The sequence below is a fragment of the Urocitellus parryii genome, chromosome 7 (assembly GCF_045843805.1).
Source record: "Urocitellus parryii isolate mUroPar1 chromosome 7, mUroPar1.hap1, whole genome shotgun sequence".
NCBI classification, from domain to species: Eukaryota; Metazoa; Chordata; class Mammalia; order Rodentia; family Sciuridae; genus Urocitellus; species Urocitellus parryii.
The window spans coordinates 131000448-131021732 of NC_135537.1; the positions used below are offsets into that span (position 1 = coordinate 131000448).

At 41.9% G+C, this 21285-nt stretch overlaps 1 protein-coding gene across 1 annotated transcript; it reads right to left on the reverse strand.

The window, feature by feature from the left end:
* Window positions 1-11363: 11363 nt before the first annotated feature.
* Window positions 11364-21053, reverse strand: LOC144256156 (polyunsaturated fatty acid lipoxygenase ALOX12-like). The gene is given in 16 exon segments (XM_077801253.1): window positions 11364-11401; window positions 12096-12217; window positions 12601-12755; window positions 12978-13064; window positions 15840-16049; window positions 16723-16857; window positions 17523-17683; window positions 17942-17963; window positions 17965-18046; window positions 18126-18248; window positions 18348-18358; window positions 18360-18430; window positions 19651-19852; window positions 20432-20554; window positions 20704-20791; window positions 20989-21053. Coding segments are annotated over 16 exon segments (1695 nt in total).
* Between the last annotated feature and the right edge of the window lie 232 nt (window positions 21054-21285).

Consider the following 21285-nt stretch of genomic DNA (forward strand, 5'->3'; position numbering starts at 1 on the left):
GAATTATTTTTATGGAAATGAAAAAACTTAAATTTAAATTTACATGAAAGAGACAATAAGTAAAATTTCTGTTTTAAAACCTGGAAATGTAAGTTGGTTCCATGCCTAGCAATATCAATATATATCTTTTAAAAACTCCTATACAAGTATACATTTGTATAGGAATTGAAAAAAAGTTACAAGAAATGAGGAAGTATCTGAAGAAACAGTCCTATGGGGGGGATTGTTTTATGATGAATATGGTATTTAAATTAAATGTAGGTGAAGAAGGCAGTACCTAAGAATGGTACTGGAATAATTGACATGGTAAAATACTAAATGAATTCTTTACTCACATAATGAAAGTGCATTTTAGATGGCTAAAGCACTAAATATAAACTACAATCTTTAAAAATATTTTATACAAGAAAATATTTAAATTTATGCAAAACTCAGAAGCTACATTTTTAAAATGTCATACATATGACCATGCAAACTAAGAGCTTAACTTAATTATATTAACTTAATTGTATTTTCACCTTGCATATAACCATGATGAAAGAATTTGTTTAATTAAAATGAAAAATAGTACATTATTTCAGGATGTATTTTCTTTTCTAGCATTAAAAGTAAAGATAATTATAAAGTAGAAAAAATATAAAGTTATCTTTGAATATAATTTTAAAGTATCCCAAAAATACTTAAGACATTTATGTATATGACATTGATTGGGAATTAATTCATTTCTCATCACCTGATCACTCCTGAAATCAATAACTAAGTTGTAAGAATTGAAGAGGACCCCAAATTACCCCGAAACTTTGAAAAATGTTCATCAATTTTCTGGAATCTTCTACTAGTTCAAAGCCACAGGGTAAAATGTGCACTGATTTGCATCTATTTCTCCTGAAAAGGATGGGGAGAAAATGGCAGGCACACAGAGCCTCATTGGCATCCCCCCAAATGTTAAGGAGTAAGAACTGGAGGAAATAGTAAGCCATGAACCAAATTAAGAACACTATTACTGAAAGAAAAGTGGCACGGGACTAATCACACACACACATCTGGGATAAAAAGTGGGTTTGTTGTCAGGAGCCTGACAAGGCTGCTCTGCACAGAGAGAGGGACAGCAGCAGCAAGCAGGGACGGCAGCAGCGACTCCCCCTTGGAATGTTACCTCTTATAGGCTAGAATCATGGCTGGGGCTAGGGGCGGATTTAGTTTTGACTGACATAGTGAGCATCTCCTGATCTTGTGGAAGGCAAGTCTTGTTTCTTGGAAACAAAGGCAGGCAGTTTCCCTATCTTTCCAAAGGTGGTGGGTGGTGGGGGAAAAGAAAACCAGCATGTCGTTTTATCTTCTCAAGGAGAGAACAGGGAAATCACTACATCCCTATCTCAGGGGCTGGAAAGTTGCCTCCCATCTCTCAATGAGAAAACAGGGGGAGACCAGCACGTCTCCAGACCAGTAAGTTTTATCTTGGGAATAAGAACAGTATTCATAAAGTGGGGGTGGCGGAAAAGGAAGATGGTTGCAATTATGCTAACAATTACCTGGGTCTGTTGTCACCAGCATTTGAAAATGATGTTTTTAGAAAGCTAAATGTAACTTGGCAGCACTAATTTAGGGAAATAGCCACAACCATATTCCTCTCTTTTGGCCATCTGTCTATCCTGTAACTTAGTACAGGGTATAAGATGAGGGCCCAACATGATAATCCTTTTCCATATGACTGAGAATGTTAATCCTTTTTGTGAACATACACCCATATTTACACAAACATGCACAGCTTATTAGGTAGCTATTTGGAAGGTAATGTGAATCAAGAAATGGAATGTAGGACAAAGAGCGTATGTGCATAGATAATAAAGGGTTCAACTTTGTGTCAGAAAGTATCAAGTGAACATATCCATTAAAAAATGAGGGCAAAAACTATGAAATTGGCTGCAGAGATGTGGAGGTCAGTGCCATTTAAGAGAAGTTGAAATGATACATTTTGTCGTCATCACTTGCAGGGGACAAGGAAGCCTATGACCAAGAATGGAAACAGACAATGACACACACAGCTGACACTGAAAAGTGTAAGGCTGAGCTGGGGTGTGGTGGGCATATGCCTGTAATACCAGTTACTCAGGAGCCTGAGCAGGAGGATCACAAGTTCAGAGCCAGCCTCAGTAATTTAATGAGGCCCTAAGAAACTTAGTGAGACCCTGTCTCCAAATAAAATATAAAAAGTGCTGGGGATGTGGCTCAGTGGTTAAGTGGTCCTGGGTTCCATCCCTGGTACAGAAAAAAAAAAATGTAAGGCTGCACGTTCTATTTCTCAGGTGGGATTAGGTGAGAAGAACCCCCACAATCAATAATCTGGTGGTTTTAAATAGGTTCAGTACTGACACATAGTGGAACACTGGCATGTTCATATTACACATTGTTCAATCTTTTTAAATATTTATTTATTTATTCTAATTAGGTATATATGACAGCAGAATGCATTGTGATTCATTGTACACAAATGGAGCACAAGTTTTTATTTCTCTGGTTGCACACAATGTAGCATCACACCATATATGCAGTCATACATGTACCTAGGATAATGTCCATCTCATCTATTCAAGCTCTGACATCATAATTTTTTCCTGTCCTTCATGGAATCATCACAGGAGTTAAATAAGATCATGGAAGTAAAGTTTATGGAATACTTAAAGAACCAAGGAAGGAAAGGTGATGCTTAAAGAGGGAAGTTGAAAAGCAGATTCTGGCCTCCTCGACCATGCTTGAGGCAACAACATTTAGGGCCCCAAGAGGACTTAGTTTCCAACAAACACAAATTAAACTGCTATAAGAAGGTAAACATAATGTGCATTTAAATACACATCAAGTAAAAAGGAAGGAAAATGCAGACATGAGAAGAAAAGAGAAGTAAAATGGTTGAGAATGATATAAACACTTGCTCAGATAGAGATTTCTACTTAGAAATGAAAAATTAAATTTACAAGAGTGACTGCTGACCTGAGTTGTTTGAATCTTAGCATTGACCTGGGAGAACAGACTATCATTTAAAGCCAAGTTATGGTTTTCAAAAGGAACACATGATAAATTAGTGGTTTAAGAGCTTCCAACAGAAACTTCAATTAAATGATTTAAATTATGCCTTCAAGGTTATCTAGAATTAACAAACAGGACACCTTCCCATCAGGTCATTGAGATTATCTTTTACATCAACTACACTCTCCATTTCAGTTTTTATTTATCGGAAATTTTCTGTTTGAATAGAAACATGGAAAGAAATATCTGCAATAATAATCAAATATCAGACTCAACATTTATATTGGATAAAATTATGTATGTATCACAAGGTTGACCATGATACAGAGAAGAATTGTCTCTTTACTCAACACTCTTCTCAGAACTCCCTTCACCTCTCTGTTCCTCAGGCTGCAGATGAAGGGATTGAGCATGGGAGTCACCACTGTGTACATCAGAACCATAATAGAATTTTTCACATTAGATTTGTTAGATGATGAACATAAGTAGAGACCATAGAACACTGACACCACAGACAGGTGGGAGCCACAGGTGAAGAAGGTCTTGTAGATACCACAAAAAGAAGGAAACTTGAATATGGAGGGGAAAATTTGTGCATAGAACATGGTGATCAGAAGGAATGGGATGACAATAATGAGTCCTCCCATGATAAACATCATCAACTCATTCACATGAGTATCAGAGCAAACCAGTTTCAGTAGAGCATATATGTCACAGAAAAAGTGTAAGATCAGGTTGTCTGAACAGAAAGTCTGGCCATGAGCAGAGTGTGCAACATGGAATGGAGCATGGTCAGCACCCAGGACAGCACCACCAGGGAGGGACAGCTCAGGGTTCAGGACAGCAGTGTAGTACAAGAAGCAGATGGCTGCACAGCTGTCATAGGCTATGAACTCCACACAGGAAAGGAGAACAAGGAGAAAGCTCTTCTGGTTTCCAAATAGCAGGAGGAAGTACATTTGAATCAGGCAGGCTGCAAAGGGAATGGATGGAACTTGACTCTGCTTGTTCTGCAATAGTTTAGGAATGGTCACGTAGGAAAAGCAGAGATCAGAGAAAGACAAGTTGCTGAGAAACAAATACATGGTTATGTGGAGATGAGAATCCAGCAAATGGGAATGATGATGATGCGGTTCCCCAGGATGATGGTAAGATACATGGAAAATAATAGGGCATAGAACAGGTTCTGGTGCCCTGGCTGGATGGGCAAGCCCACAAGGAGGAACTCTGAGATGAGAGTTTGGTTCCTTCCTGTCATCCTCTATCTCCAGTATCTTTCAGAGAAAATAATTTTTAAAAATCCCTCAACAATCCAAAGAAATGAACATAGTTCTATTAACATACATTATCTGATACTCATTCTATAACAATTAATCTCATTTTCTTTATAATAATTGGAATCTTTAATGCCCGAATGTCTATTCTCCACATCATCATTGATGTCTTTTTCTTAACTTCTAGGGAACATGTTTGAATATTTTATCCTTTCCTAAACATTCTTATCTATTGGCTTTTGGGACAAAATGCTTTGTTATTTTTTATACCTGCCTGACTGCTAATCCCAGGGAAACACAACTGACTCCCATTCCATCTGTGTCTTATATGTTGATGTTCTTATTATGCCATTATTATAAATCTATATACACCCCCAAGAAAAACTCATCTACTCCAATGTCTTAGATTACCATTTTAAACTCAGACCTAGGGTCTGGGGATATAGCATGGTGATACAGTGCTTCTCTAGTATGCTCAAGGCTCTGGGTTTGATCCCCAGTGGTCCAAAAAATAAATTTCTAAATAAAATAAAAATCAGTAAGCAACCAATAAATCTCTGTGTCCCATAATGACTAATGACTCTCATCAGATTGCACTGCGTCTGTTCCACCCTCCTATTCATCTACTCTCTCATATTTCAGAAAAGGAATGCAGCATCAGATCTGAAGTCTGTGAGCTGTTTCTTTCATTCTTTTCTCTTACCACCAACTCCAACATACCACATCACATATATTCCACTCCTGATCACAAGGCCACATTCCTAGTCCATGATGTCATCATATCTCACCTGGACTATTCAAGAGTCTTTTAAGTCATGTCCCTGTTTCTATGCCTCAATACCCTTCACTTTCAATATGCTTCAATTACACAGTAGCATTGTAAGTAGAAATCGATCAACTCTCTCCTTATTAGTGCTTCAGAGGATTGGCATTGCTCTTAAGATAATGTTCCCTTTGAAGGCACAAATGTTGCTTTATTACCTGACCTGCATCTACCTCCACTTTCTCACCTGTCCACACAGTGATAATTGTACTCTACTCTGCAGCAATTATGGAATTAATAGCATCTCATACATGCTGTTTCTCCTGCCAATCAATTTGTCCTTCTGCTCTCTCTTCACCTGGCTTACCCACACTTACTTTCAGGCATATTACATGACAGTTGCTAAGCTAAAACTCCCTTGTGTCACGTGCTAGGGGAGTCCTGCAGTACTTTCCACAATATCCTCTTCTCATGTCATATCACTTGTGTCTGGATCACAGGTTGATAGCTGACTTCCCACCAGGTTGTGAACTGCACACAGAAAAGGCCATGTCTGCTTTACACCTGCAATAGGGCAGCCCCTGGCACGGTGCCTGATGTGACCAATGCTTCATCTATATTTGTTGGCTGTCCTTCAGGATGAGACATGTCCCTTCAACTTTAAGGAAGTCAACTCTCCTTAAGTAGAATAATCGCTACTTTCATCCACCCAGAACACAAACTCTCTAGACTTCACCACCTAGCACTACATTTTGTCACTGCATTACCAACTTCTCTGATGTAGCTTTCTATTCATGGAAAATATTAGGGTCCATCAGATGCCCTGTCCTTTTCAGCAATACTGATGTGAATGAAACATTCTTCCACTTTAATACAGAAGATGCCATCAAATTGATGTTGTTAAAATAAATCTGAAAGCATTATGTAAATTATTATAAAAGGAGAGGAAAGAAACATATTTTTTAAAGCTCTCCTTTGAGTTCTTCCTCAGAGGAATTAGCCATATATGATGGCAAATTTTATGTGTCAGCTTTGCGTGGTCCTGAGGCCAAGTTTTCATTGCCATGAAGATATTTTGTTATATGATTAACATTTAAATCAGTAGACTTTAACAAAAGCAGATTATCCTCTATATGATGAGCCTTGTATCATCAGTTGAAAAACTTAGAGGAAAAAACAACTATACTCTTCTGATCAAGAATTCTGCCCAAAAAGACTTTTCTCCCCTAAGGAAGAATTCTGCCTCCAGAGAGCTCTGGATTCAAAAGTGTAACATCCACTCTTCCCTGGTCTACAATCTGCTGTCTTTCACTGAAGATTGTGAATTTAGAAATATTCAAATTATATGTATTATATTCTTAAATTCACACACAAAATCATAGATATATGCATCATATTAATTCTTATACTCAGCCCTAATAAACCCCAGTATGTCACAAAGCTGTCAAAGAAAGCAAAAGAAGAACTTTAACAGATGTGGGAACTTTAACAGATGTAGCTCCTAGTTCCAATAAAGAGGGACCCAGAGTCCAGCCCCTCACTGCAATGCTTTTCTTCAGTTTTGCATACCCCTGGAGTTCCAAAGAGCCCTTCTCACCATGTCTGGCTGCCATCAGCCCAGTTGCCGCAGAAAAAAAAGCATCTGAAGACAGGACTGCTGGACATTGGGTAGTGACCCCATGTCTGTGGCCATTGTTACATCTTCCTTGGTAGTGGGTGGGGGCATCCACATTGAGCATGGGCCATTAGGAACCCAGTAAAACCAGTCCAGCTTGAGGGGTGGCGGGGAGAGAAGAATCTGGAGTCACTCAAGGACTCTGAACTTCAGGACCCCAACCTCCAGTTTTCCCCTTCAAGCATCCCGCTAGTCTAGGCACTTGGTTGCACCCACCTAGACCTCAGGGACCGTTGCTGTCAGTGGTCCCTACCTAACTATTATTGATGGCTGCGTGTTGGGCAGTGCGTGTGAAGATGCACATGGTAAGGAAATGACAGAGTTGAAGTCAAGACTGAAAAGAGGCAGGGAAACCTAGGAAAAGAAAAAACAATTTTTAGAAATATTACCCAGAGGGGATAAAGAAATACAGACTTAGTTATTAGTATGTGTTCATGCATTCATTTATGCATTAATTCAAAAACCCTGGAACTCTATGGACCAGGCACTGTCAAGCCATTGGGACTACACTGGTAGGTACCACACATCAATATCCCTGTCCTCTTACAGCTTAGATTCTAAAATGGAAGGAAAATAAAATAACAAAATTATGTTAGATAGTGGTAAGATTAGAAATAAAACAGAAAAAGGGTACATGAAAACTCAGGAAGGGTTTTTCATAATTTGATTAATATATATATATATCATGGAAAGACTATCTGAAGATCACCTGTGACGTAGGGAGTGCTGTGGTCCAGAGCACAGGCTGTGGCATAAGCCCTGGGTCCCAATCCTGGCTCTGCTGTTGACCAGTTGCATCAGTTGGACCAATTGATTACCTTCCTTGAACCTTAATATTTTTCTCTGAATATGGCAATAATAATAATCATCAACAACAATAATAACAATAATTACCTTATTAGTGAGATGATTACATAAATCCCCTCAGTACATGGTAGCTATTGCTCTTATGGTAAGATTTGGAGAGTTAAAGAGGTAGAAGAGGTTCTTGGTCAAATATCTCCTTTTTAAAAATGGTTAAAAGTCAGTAGGATGAAGACAGATAAATCTTAGGAAAATGGGCAAATACTTGAAAAGGCCTTTCACAGAAGAGGATATCCATACAGTTACTAATTCTATGTAAAGGTACTCAGCTCCACTAGTCATTGGGGTAATACAACTTAAATATACCCACTAATATGGCTAAAGAGGAAACAATAGAATTCTCTGTGGTACACTTAAGAGAAAATGAAATGGTTATAACTCGTCCTATGCTAGAAGGAATTAATATTGGTACAATTGCTTCCCCAAACTGTCATAAACTATTTAAAACAATTTCATTTTGTTGATATAAATTTCCAGTTTTCCCAGCACCATTTGTTGAAGAGGCTATCTTTTCTCCAATATATGTTTTTGGTACCCTTGTTTAATATAAGATGACTGTATTTATGTGGGTTTGTCTCTGTGTCCTCTATTCTGTACCATTGGTCTACAAGTCTATTTTGGTGCCAAAACTATGCCATTTTTGTTAATAGTTTAAGGTCTGGTATAGTGATGCCACCTGCTTCACTCTTCTTGATAAGGATTGCTTTAGCTATTCTGGTCTCTTATTTTTCCAGATGAATTTCATGACTGCTTTTTCTCACCATGCACAAAACTCAACTCAAAGTGGATCAAGAACCTAGGGATTAAACCAGAGACCCTTCACCTAATAGAAGAAAAAGTAGGCTCAAATCTCCATCATGTCAGATTAGGCCCCAAATTCCTTAATAAGACTCCTATAGCACAAGAATTAAAATCAAGAATCAATAAATGGGATGGATTCAAACTAAAAAGCTTCTTCTCAGCAAAAGAAACAATCAGTGAAGTGAATATAGAGCCTACAGAATGGGAGCAAATTTTTACCCCTCACACATCAGATAGAGCACTAATCTTTAGGATATATAAAGCACTCAAAAACTTTAACACACACAAACAACAACAACAACAACAACAAAAAAAAAAAAACCAAATAAGCCAATCAATAAATGGGCCAAAGAACTGAACAGACACTTCTCAGAAGATGATATACAATCAACAAATATATGAAAAAATATTCAACACCTCTAATAATTAGAGAAATGCAAATCAAAACTACTGTAAGAGTTTATCTCATTCCATTCAGAATGGCAGCTATTAAGAATACAAACAACAATAAGTGTTGGTGAGGATGTGGGGAAAAGGCACACTCATACACTGCTGGTGGGACTGCAAATTGGTGCAGCCAATATGGAAAACAGTATGGAGATTCCTTGGAAATCTTGAAATGGAAACACCATTTTACCCAGTTATCCCTCTCCTAGGACTATACCCAAAGGACTTAAAAACGGCATACTACAGCCACATCAATGTTTATAGCAGCACAATTCACAATAGCTAAACTGTGGATCCAATCTAGATGCCCTTCAGTAGATGAATGAGTAAAGAAAATGTGGTATATATCTACAATAGACTATTACTCAGCAATAAAATAGAATAAAATCATGGCATTTGCAGGTAAATGGATGGAGTTGGAGAATATAATGCTAAGTGAAGAAAGCCAATCCCAAATCAAATGCCAAATGTCTTCTCTGATATAAGGATGCTGATTCCTAATGGGGCTGGGGGAGAGCATGGAAGGAACAGACGAACTTTAGATAGGGCAAAGGGGAGGGAGGGGAAGGCAGAGGGTGTGAGGGTAGAAAAGACGGTGGAATGAGATAGACATCGTGACCCTAAGTACATGTATGAAAATATGATCAGTGTGACTCTACTTTGTGTTCAACCTGAGACATGAAAAATTGTGCTCTATTTATGTAATATGAAATGAATTGCATTCTGCTGTCTATATAACAAACTAGAATAAATAAAATAAAATAAACTATTTAAAACAGAACATGCATGTACTCTATGATTCATTAATCTCTCTCCTAGGTATATACAAAGAAAAAACCTACTCAAAAGTGTTCACAGCAGGATTAAGATTAGTAGCTACAAACTGGAAACAACCATAATTTCTATCAATAGCACAAATGAAAATAAGTTGTACCATATTCACATAATAGAATATTATACAGGTGTGACAATAAAAGAAGTCCATGCTATATCCAACAGCATGTGTAATCCTCACATTGTTCAGAGAATGAAATAAGTGAGTTCAAGCTCATATTTCCATTTATATGAAGTTACAAAGAAATCAAACCAACCTGCATTGTGAAAAATCAGGATGGTAATTGCCTCTGGATGGGTATGACAGGAGATTTTTAGAGAGCGGTAAAGTTCTGACTCTTGATCCAAGTGGTGATTATCTCCCTGGGCCACCTTAGTAAAAGTCCTTAAGTTGTATACCTATGACTTAGATCTTTTTTTTCTCTTAGTCTATTTGATTTTAATAAAATTCCCATCCCCCTAAACAAACACAGAGCATGCCTTCTTATTTCCAGGCAGTTCTTATAGATGGTTGAATAATAATGCTAGGAAAAGAGAAGTTATTGTCTCATTTCAGACACAGGAAGTAGCTCAAATGTCAGCTATCTCACTCCACTCAATTTACAGGTGAATATTTGAAATATAGTTTCATTATTTATTTTATTTTAGTTTTTAAATACTGGGAATTGAACTCAGGGGCATTTTACCACTGAGCTCTGTCCTCAGCCCTTTTTCTTTTTTATTTGAGACAGGGTCTTACTAAGTTTCTGAGGCTAGCCTCAAACTTGTTATCCTCCTGCCTTAGCCTCCTAAATTGCTGGGATTACAGTGATGTGACACCATGCCCAGCTATTTTCATTACCTTTCAGGTATGATGAGGCTAACAGACAAGAGATTAATGCCATTGAAAAGATGGTTTATTATACTTACAGGTTCCAAAAGAATGGTACTTGCTATACCTTAGGGGGCCACACAAAGAAGCACAAGAGCCTGCCAGGGAACAGAGGGAGTAGAGGGCAACTGGAGCAAGAGCCTCTATTATGGTTTTCACATTTGGATAATTCTGTCACATTTGAGGTACAGTGGCTGTCCCCACCTGTCTAACAATCCTCTGGAATTCAGGCCTGGAGTGTGAGAGCTCCCTAGAGGAAGTGATTAGGGATGTAGGCTCAGAATTTAGACCTGGAGTGTGAGAGCTCCTAAGAGGAAGTAGTTAGGGGTGTGGGCTCTGGGATGGTTGGTTAGCACAGGAAAGACATGCACACAGGAAGTTAGCTAGCCCTGCGAAATGCAGTACCTTCAGGGTCAGCAAATCCCCAAGATGTCCAAGTATCAAAATCACAGAATAAAAAGATAAAATTAGTATGGTGAGTCAGGGTCAAAAAAATTTGTGATCAGCCCAAAGTCATCTACTGTGTGTCAGAGCCTGGATTCTCCTGTTCCATGCTGACCATATTGGGGAGGTATTTTTTGGTGGCATGGAGCCTATGATTAAACAACTCATAATATGCAGTCGACACATTTCGGCATTGTCACACATTTCATTTGCATCACAAAAGTTCGGTCAGGTACATGGTGAGGAGGGAATGAAAACAGTATGTGCATTTTAGAGATAAATAAACCAGAAAAAAGAATACGTAAATTGTTCAAGGTTGCATAACTAGGAAGAGGAAGAGACCGAAATTAGTACTTTAAAATTTGTTTAGTACATAACCTTTAACTGATGAGATAAAGAGAATGCTGAAAGATAAGGGGAACAATGGGTGAATCAGAAGTTAAAAAATATGTCTAAGTGTGTATTGTAAACCCTCTATATTTCATGGAAAGAAGAGAACTATGGAAGGGAAGAAAGATCTCATCCAAGAGGGGTGGACAAATTGGCCAAAGAAACCTGAGTCCCAAGGATATGGCACTGAGTCATGTTTGAGCCAAAGCATGCATGGTACTGAGGTTGCATCTGGAAATGCCCTTGCACTCTGGCCTGGGCCTCTCTGCATGGTGGATAGTCACAGACAGGAAGAGAAGAGAGGGGAAGCCAGAGGGAGTCCTTATAAGCTTTGGTGTGAAAATTTTCCTATTTATATCTTCAGGCAGGAAAACAGGGGACCATGAAGACAGAAGGTGAGACCCAGTATGAACTGGACAGAATCCTTCACTGGCTTTGGCCTGGTTGGGTCCCAGGACATGGTAGGTTATGGGCATCTGTGACTGGGATGAGGATAGGAGTAGGCTTGATGGCCAGGGTCTCTGAGGAGACAATCCTTGGGGTCTAGAATTGTTCTGAGTCTTAGGGGGCTATGAATGGAATTCAGATGCTTTCAGGTGTGGTGGGAGTGGTGTCAGGAGAGGTTGGGGTTCTGTCTCAGAGGAGCAGAGCTGGGAAGAGGTTCTGGCAGAGTCTCCAAAGCGCTCCTGTCTCTGAGATGGATCTTACCTCTGTCCTGGGCATGGCACAGCCCCACCTCCATGATCTCCCAACACCAGGCCTGCAGCTCAGGATCCCCCCTCACAACATCATCCCTCTGGTAGAAGAGGTGGACGATCCCCTCCACACACCTGCCCAGAGAAGGGAGCTGAAATCTGTGATTCCAGAAGGCTCCAGCCTCTGACCTCTACTACTCTAATCTGGCCACTAAACCTGGGTCAGGTCCTAGTAGACTTGCCTTTTGGAACATTCCCCAGGTTTATGACACAATTGTGTAAAGGAAGTTGTAAGTCAAGAGTTCCAGGAATTCCCTACACTGTACATGGTTGCCAGACACTCTTCTTAACATAATCCCCAATACCACCAGATCCTATGGTTTACTCACTCACAGCTCTCCTCATCTCCATTTCCTGCCTCTCTCCTACCCTCTTTGCTTTTGCCCTATGCTGATCTCAAGCCAGAACCCCACCCTCCTCCTCCCACTCCCACTCCCCATTTCTTAGCTGCTTCTCACCCACTGGCCAAGGCATCATGAGCGTAGAGAGCACTTGGGATTCCCAGAAGACCCCGGTCAGCCAGGTCATCAGGAGGACAGAGGGAGCAATAGGTCAGCTGAGTCATTGCCCGATGGGCCAAATCTAGATGACCACCTCCACCTGTGCTCACTGCCTAGGATGAGAAAGTTAACAGGGCTTGAAGAACAGAATAATTGCCTTTTATACAGGGATTCAGAAATGGGTTGTTCAGATTTAAAGTCATCTATGTGATGGAACAGGGCTCACGAGTTTAAGGATCAGGCCATTCACGCAGGTTGGTCTGGGGTCTTGAGGATGTCAAGAAGTCATAGAGAGGTGGATGATGAGGCAGACCCATGTTCAAGTTCCTCTTTACCTTTGCAAATATTCCTTCATCGGAGTTAAACTGGATCCGGCCCCGGGTGTTGATTTCCATAGTGTTGTGGACATGGGGCGCCAGGAGCTGGGGTGCAGGAGATTGGAGGGGTGGTTAATGGAGGCCATGCTTGGGTCCTTTCTTGTAGGGTCTGGCACACAGCATGGTGTCCTTCTCTATTCTTGATGCTTTTGTCCCTGCTGCTACTTTGACAGTCTGGTCTCCTGATTCTTTAACCACTCACTTCAATATCCTCCAGCTTCCATGACAGTTGGGCTTTGGAGCCACACCAAGTGGGGTTTGAGTGCACATTTCACTACTCACCTTGATACCTGAGCAACATAATGAACCCTCTAAGTGTCAGTCTCCTCATTAGTTACCAGGGTGTCTGCAGTACTGTTTCTGAGAGTGACTGGGCAGCAGGTCTGGAACACTACCTGGCACACAGAAGTTCTTGAGATCATTGCCTTTATTATAATCAACTTGAACACAGTTATATTTTAAAGAATCTGCCCCTTAACTTTTGATATAATTGTGTTCTTTCTCTATATTTCACATCTTCATAACTTAAATAAGCCTGTGCTTATTTCAAAACCACACATCTAACTACTCATCATTTTCCTTTTTTTTTTTTAGGTCTTAATCAGGATTAAAGATGTCACATCAAGCTACCTGTTTAAGCCATTCCTAATTAGGCCCTATATGTCCCCTAATGAAGGCCACTTATCATTGACACATGCTTATTTTTATGCTAAGTGGGGGTTTCCCCATTATAACCTGATTGATATACAAGATTCACATACTTTTTCGCATTTTAATTGTTTGATACTGGGCCAAGGGCAAGATTGAGGTGACACTGCTGGTTTTAAGGCATTAAGGCCCCTCATACCGGTCTTTTCAGAAAATTCATGGAAGGATATTGGCATCACAGAAAACATAAGACCTCCAAAATAAGGGAATAAAGAACCCAAATCAGAATCCCTAACAATAATGAGGATGATGATGATAATTAATTATGATAACCCAAAGAATAAAACAAAACCAATACTTTTCTGTGACACCACATTTTATCATTTAATGTGTTAACAACCCCATGATGGAGATCCTATTATCTCCATTCAGAGATGAGGACCCCAAAGCACACATCTGAATAAGCACTGAGGCCAAGATTCAATATTCAGATGCTGGTAATCTGCATGCAAAACCTGCCTATATGACCTTTAATGATACCTCTGGTGGGTCCTGATAACAATGCAGCTGTTTGCCATGTGATGAAGTTGTTATATTGAGGTTAGGGAAATATGGAGGGGGCCAAACTAGTAAACAGTGATGTTAAGTATAAAAATGTACTTAAATAATTCAAGTTAAGAACATGGTGATGCAAAATATCTTAAGATCATCATATATAAGTTCCCATGAACTATATTAATAATTACTTTGCTTTTTAAACCCCCCAAACCAAAATGACTACAGCCCAGATTAGGATTGGGGTGGGAACTCCAAGCAGCAATACAATTCAGTTTTCTTTGTTTTTGTACTGGGGATTGAAACTAGGGGTGCTTTACCACTGAGTTATATCCCCAGTTCTTTTTATTTTCTATTTTGAGACAGGGTCTCACTAAGTGGCTGAGTCTGGCCTTGAATTTGTGATCCTCCTGCCCCAGCCCCAGAGTTACTGGGATTACAGGCATGTCTCACTGCATCCACCTACAATTCCGTTGTTCTGTTGCCAAGTACTCACTTGTATATCTGACCAATACTTCAAACTCCCTGTATCTAAAACTGAAAAGTTCATCTTGGTCTCCAAACTGGCTTCTTTACCTGACTTTGCAGTTTCTGATCATTGCTCTGATGCCTAAGCATGCACATGTTTGCTGCCTTCTTGGCTATGTTCCCTGTATCAAAGTGACATTACGATTTCCAAAAATTTTTAAAGCAAGTTTTACACATCTTTTTTTTTCTGCATTATGCTCAGCAATAGATAACCAGACTCACTCTTTTAAAAATAAGGTCTGTACAACTCACCCATATTGAGGACTCCCAGGTGTTTCAGAAGCACAGACCTCTGACCTTGCCTCTCCAATTTTGCACTCAGGCATGCTGCAGTTACTGTTTCCCATGATCACCATTCATTGGTGTCCCTCCCGCCCTCTCTTCCTCCCTTCCTCCCTTCCTTTCTTCCTTCCTCCCCACCTCCCGATACCACCATGCAAATGCAGCTCTTTATCCACCCCACTCTTGGCAGGTTCAAGAGATCTGTCAGGCTTTGCTCTCTCTCTCTGCTCTCTTTGACTCTGTCCTTTGATTTTCTGCTTATCTGACTACCTCAGTTATGGTGGAACATCTCCACCAATACTCTAGCACCTCCTCTATGTCTCCCTAATTCCAGAAATTGCTGTCGGCCTTTCCACACAAATGATAAATCTCCTAAGGCAGAACTAACATTTAGCTTTAACAAATTATATTCCTACTCTATTCCTGACCCATTGGCAGAGAATTTCAGAGAGCTGACTTACAATGTGTACTTAATTAATCCAAGTGTTTGACTTCATAGGACAGATGAGATCACTCTGCATTATTTCTTAACTTGTGTATATCTACAATTTTCTCAAAATAAAAAGAATTTAAGTATTAAAATAAAACCAAGGTCAAGGTCTTGCAATAGTTATGTCTCCTTTCTCTCCCTCTGTTCATAAGACACTATGAAGATTCTGTGCTGTGTCACCATACCTATGCTTGTTGAGTGCCAATCATCAGTGTCATGGTCATATCTTGAAGACCTAGGCTTTTAAATCCCATACAGCTGTTGGGTTTTTCCTCTCTCTGAGGTACAAGATGGGACCTGGAGGGTGGAGCCTGTACCTTGAAGACAGGGTGCAGTCCTGGGAGGCACCTCATGGTGGCAACAGCAATGACCTCACCCAGCAGGTGAGTGTTCAGCAAATGATACTGGAACTCATGCAGTTGGAAATCTGAATTTCGGACCCAGGACTTGGCCAGGAGCCAGGCAAGTGGAGGATCAGAGGGCAGGAACAGTGTTGGGGTAGGAGAACTGGGGGTGGGAGCTTGGAGCTAAAAGAAAGAGGAATCAAACATTCATTGACCTTTTGCCATATGCAAGACACTTTGCTCGGTATTTTGAGGGAATGGAAATGACTGAAATCAAGTAATTGCTTCTGAGGAAGTGAAAACCAAGTAGGAGGAAGTAGGAAACTTCCACATTGCCTGTCACTAGCCATAGTTCCATGTAAGTGTCATGATAGTTTGTGTGAATGCAGGTGAAATGGAAGGAAGGGATCAGTATGGCGGCCCTAACAGTGGTTTGGGGAACACAGGATGGGCGTCTGAGCTTTGGTGGTAGAATGGGAAAAAGAAGGTGAGAATGAGAAATTAACAGTATGTATCAATGACTGTGCAAACAGCATGAAAATATTAAAATTAAGGAAGAAAAGATGTTTAAGAAAGAAGGGATATTCACCGCATTGAAAGATCAAAAGAGATTGAGTAACTTCAGCATGAAAACCAAGAGAGGCCATTGTGATTCTCAGGTATGCCCAGATAAGTAGTGACCAATCTGAAAACTGGAAAGGAGCGATCAGATAGATATGAAGATAGTTCTCATGGAGTGAGGTCAGGAGTAAGGATGGAAAGAGAGAAAGAGCCAGGTTTCTCTGTCCTTGGACAGGTAAGATGAACAGAGAACAGTGTTAGGAGTGAGATGCTCAGGGTACCTCAACTGGTTGACCATAGGTAGCAGCTTCCCATTGGGTTCCATCTTCAGCATGACAAGGAGGGAAGCCAGGTACTGCTTCTCTCTTTGGATCACATTGGTTGGAATTCTATCCAGCAGGATAAAGTCAGCCTCAAACAGGGAACCATTCTGGGGAAAGGAGAAATGTATGCATGGTTAAGATCGGAAGACTGGGGCTGGGGTTGTGGCTCAGCAGTAGAGTGCTTGCCTAGCATGTGTGAGGCTCTGGGTTCGATCCTCAGTATCACATAAAAATAAAATAAATAAAATAAATAAAATAAAGGTGTTGTGTCCAACTACAACTAAAAAAAATAAGATTGGAAGAATGCCCCCACAGCATCAGAGCAAAGGAAAAGAAATGTAAAGATGTTCAATCTGTCTTCATGCCATTATCTTGGGAAGTCTCCCTAGGAACAACCCTTCATTGTGCAGAGGTAGTTTTGGACCATACCTGTCCAATCTACTGTGAACCACAGGCACACTAATTTCAGGAGCCAGGCAAGTGGAGGATCAGAGGGCAGGAGCAGTGTTGGGGTAGGAGAACTGTGCGAATATCCAGCGTCCGTTTCCCATCATATCCTAAACACCTGCTACTTGTATTTAGCTCTCACCAGTGTCAAATGTTTTTTCCTACATATTTTATTCCCTCTAGATCTTCCCAGCACAGTGCTCTACACCAAGGACAGCAGGTTAAGACAACATTCCTCCCTCTGACTTGCATTTGGTCTCTTAACATCACTACATCTCTGGGCCACATTGCCAAGGATAGATCAACTGAGTATGGGAGGAAGTACCTGGAGTTCTTTTTTCAACTGGGCCCCAAGTTCCTCTGTCCCTGGGGGAAGCACCAGCCTGGAAGGCAGAGAAGTAGAGCATCTCAACAGCATGGGGTTAGCACCATTGAGGAACCGGTAGCCAAACAGTTCATCCTCTTGCCAGCGCTGATGAACCTTCTCTGTGGGGTGGGGATGGAGAATGGGAGGGAAATAGTTACCTGGATATTCCTCTCTTGCAGGTTCTATCCCAAGAATTCAGGCATATGATCATACCCTACCCAGCCCTCATATTTTCATCCTCAGGCCTTTCTGAGACGGCGAGTTATAATTATTTCTCATCTGGCAAGAAGATATGGGAGACTCTCAAGTGCAATGGATGACTTTGGAGAAAAAAAAAAGACCTCAAGGGGTCATGGAGGCCTGGGGGAACCACTGACCAGCCAGGGCGCTCTTCTGGCCCCCAAAATATCTGATCAAATTCTTCCAGGCGGGTCCAGGATGTCAGTAGAGTGTAAATACATTTGAAAACCACCTCCAGGGCCCTAGGACAGCATCAGAGGAAACAATCAACCAACCAAATCCCTCCTGATAGCCCCCACTCCATTCTGACCTTCTCCTTACTCTGTCTTTGCTGTCCATTCATAGTCCAGCCTCTTGCCCTCATGGAATCTCATGTCTGGGGGCAGATCATTCTCTGTGTCTGCAGCTATTTTCAGGGGTATCCCTTCCTTCCAGATGCCCCAACTAGCAGATGGGAAAGAGTTGAGGAAGAAATAGGATCAGGAATGGAGCAGGAGATAGGAAGATGTGGAAAAATTGGGAGGTATAAGGGTGGGTGTTCACCGGTAGGTATGCCTGTCTTTCCTCCAGTTCTTTCTTTCTATGCTTCTGGAAGATGTCCAAGGCATTGTCTCCTTCCAGGCAAGCTAGGGAGATGATAGATCACACAGTTTTGTCCAAACTGGTGCCATTCTTGGTTTGTTCTCATCTCTATTCTTAATTATATTACAGCACGCCGTCACCTTTCTCTTTGGCTCCTCCTCCCCTGATTTGTCTGTGGCATCCTTTATCTATTTTTATTCACACCTTATTCCTGATTTCCACCAATCTCAGTGAAAATTTCCCTAAAGCAAATATCCCATGTTTATTATACTTTCTTGTTCTTTAATTCACATTCATCCTCCAGTCCCTACTCATCATTATCTCTGAATCCTCTGCTTAGTCTCCTGTCATGTCCATACCTAGCCTACATAATCACATATTACTTTGGTACATTTAGCCAATCCTGGCCTTTCCCTGTCCTCATCTTCCCCTGTCTTCCAAATGACATATTTCATGTTAGCTCTACTTATATACTCGACCCTTCTCCACCTCCACCCTCACCTGTTCCTGATTACAAGAATTTCTGTGCACATTACTTTCAGCCTCTTATCCTACCTAACAAAAGGTTCCAAGAGTCTATCAGTCTCCCCATCCCATAATTTATATAAACCTAATTTGTTTCTGTTCTCACCTGTATTTAACTTCAGTTGTTCTTCAGAAGTACATAGTCGATGTTTCTATTCTTACCATGTCCATATCCCTAATTGTGTCACGATGAAATTTTTCTCCTTTTTTCCCATGGTAACAATTTCAGCATTTGCTGTCCTCATTCATCCCCATCTTCTACCGTGTCTCCACTCATCACAGTTGAATTCCCTGTTATGCCACCCAAACCAGCTCTCCAACATCGCTGTCATTTGTTTCCATAGCTGTGTCCTGCTCAAAAGTTACTGACCACCTTTATTCCATGAGCCCCTTACCAGCTGCTGCCCTAACATAGAGGAATCCTTTTTACTTTGTTCCTCTGTTTTCCTTCATTGCTGCATCTCCCACTCTCTATCTTCACCTTTTTGGAAGACAGAATCTCCAGATCACTTGTCCCTCTCCAGCCTCACTCGCAGCATCACTTATTCTGGGTAAAACTTTGGGACTTATAACTTCTTCCCTTTTCCTGTCGTGCATCCTGGAATCCCTGCACTCCACGTGCCTCGGAGTCCATCCTTTCTCTAAGCACCACTGACCTTACTCATTCCTTTTCTGCTCCTCTGCCCCCAGCACTTCCTGAGGAGGCCTTGCTCCCACTTCCCCAACGCTGCCAGCTCACCAGTGCCCTCGGGCAGGCTCACAACGCCCTTGCCTTGCACCCAGTGGTAGCACGGAAATGCGGTCTCTGCCGAGGTTCCGGGACCCTGCAGGGTGGTGCGATCGCAGAACCACGCGTCGTCCACCAGTGAGTGCTGTTTGCGCAGCTTCACGAACTGCAGCGGCCCCAGATCCTCTGGAGTGTCCAGAGCAAACTCCTCCTCCTGTGGGGGCCAGACTCGCCAGACTTAGCTGAAGGACCTGAGAAGCCTTTATGAGGGCAGAACGGGCCCTTGGTGGAACTTCAGTTTATCAGGGCCTCGGAAGACAACGTGCACCTCCCTTCCTCCTCCGCTTGACCTGTCCCAGGGGTCTCTGTTAGGCTCCATTTCAGCGCGAGCAAGCGGGGGGGGGGGGGGGGGGGGCCCGCGGTGCGTTGCAAGCAGTGACTTGAACTGACCACGGAGCATCATCCTTCTCTGAGCTGTCACGGGGATCATGCTTGCAGGAGCTTCAAGGCTGACCACTGGTGGTATAGTTACCTGACTCTGGGGTCATTTGGAGATGGAGTTGGAGGCCGCCAGGACCAGGGTCCGAGAAATGAAGAAGGGGGTTGAGCCTAATCCGGAATTATGACTCCTAACACTACCCGCTTCTCCGCGAACCCCCTTTCTCCCTACGCTGCGGGAGTACCAGGGCGGGCTGTCCCGCTGGAACTCTCCCCCAGTCTCCTACTGCTCGCCCACATTGCTCTGCATTCCTAGCCTGGCTGATGGCGGGTATCCCGGCGCCCACCCACTGACCTCGCCAGGCCTGGGTCGCAGCTGCAGCTCCAGCTCTGCCTCCCGCTGAGCCCCCACCAGCCACAGCTGCACGCGGTTCTGCGACCCTGAGAAAACCCAGACCCCAGTGGCCACCAGGATGCGCTAGCGGCTCCTGGCGCCCCCTGCCTGCTGCCTCTGTAATAGCTGTCCGTTAATAAGCCTTGGGAAAGGTCTAGGGGACCTGCTTTTGATGCGTTGCCTGAAGGACCAGCCCCCAGCTTAATAAAGCAGGGTTTTGTGTATCCGCTCACTGAAGGATTGGGGCGTTTCAGGTACCCACCCCAGACAGGCCTGAACCTGCAATTATCCCCATGTGGGGGTGGAGATGGCTGCTCCTCTCTGTGGAGAAGAGCGACTTTGAGGAAGGTGAGGGGCCAAGTGAGGGGGCACGAAGAAGGGGAGTGGGGACAGGCTGAGTCCATCAGCGTTTCTTTCCAGGCCTCTCTCTTCCTCTCCTCCTGTTTAATACTGAGTAGCACAGGGTGAGCATTTCCTGAAAGATCTTGGGTGGCAATGTCCGGTCTTTACAGCCTTACCTTGTGCCCATGTCAACTGTACCCACCTTCCTTTCTTCTGCCAGATCTTGCCTCCTGAAGGGCATTGGGATTGTCCTTTTTGGTCACAGAAGGCTCCTTTGAAGGGACAATCAAGAGTTCAGGGGGGAAATTATAGTCTTCACTGTAATATGATTTTATATGTTGATCCACTTAAGAGAGTAGCTCATTTTAAAATTTTCTTTTATTTTCTATCCTTCATACCCACCCCAAGAGAAGTCATTTTTCTCAGTAGTCCATTTTGATTCCTTATTTCCACTCTTTCCTGTTCAGAGAATT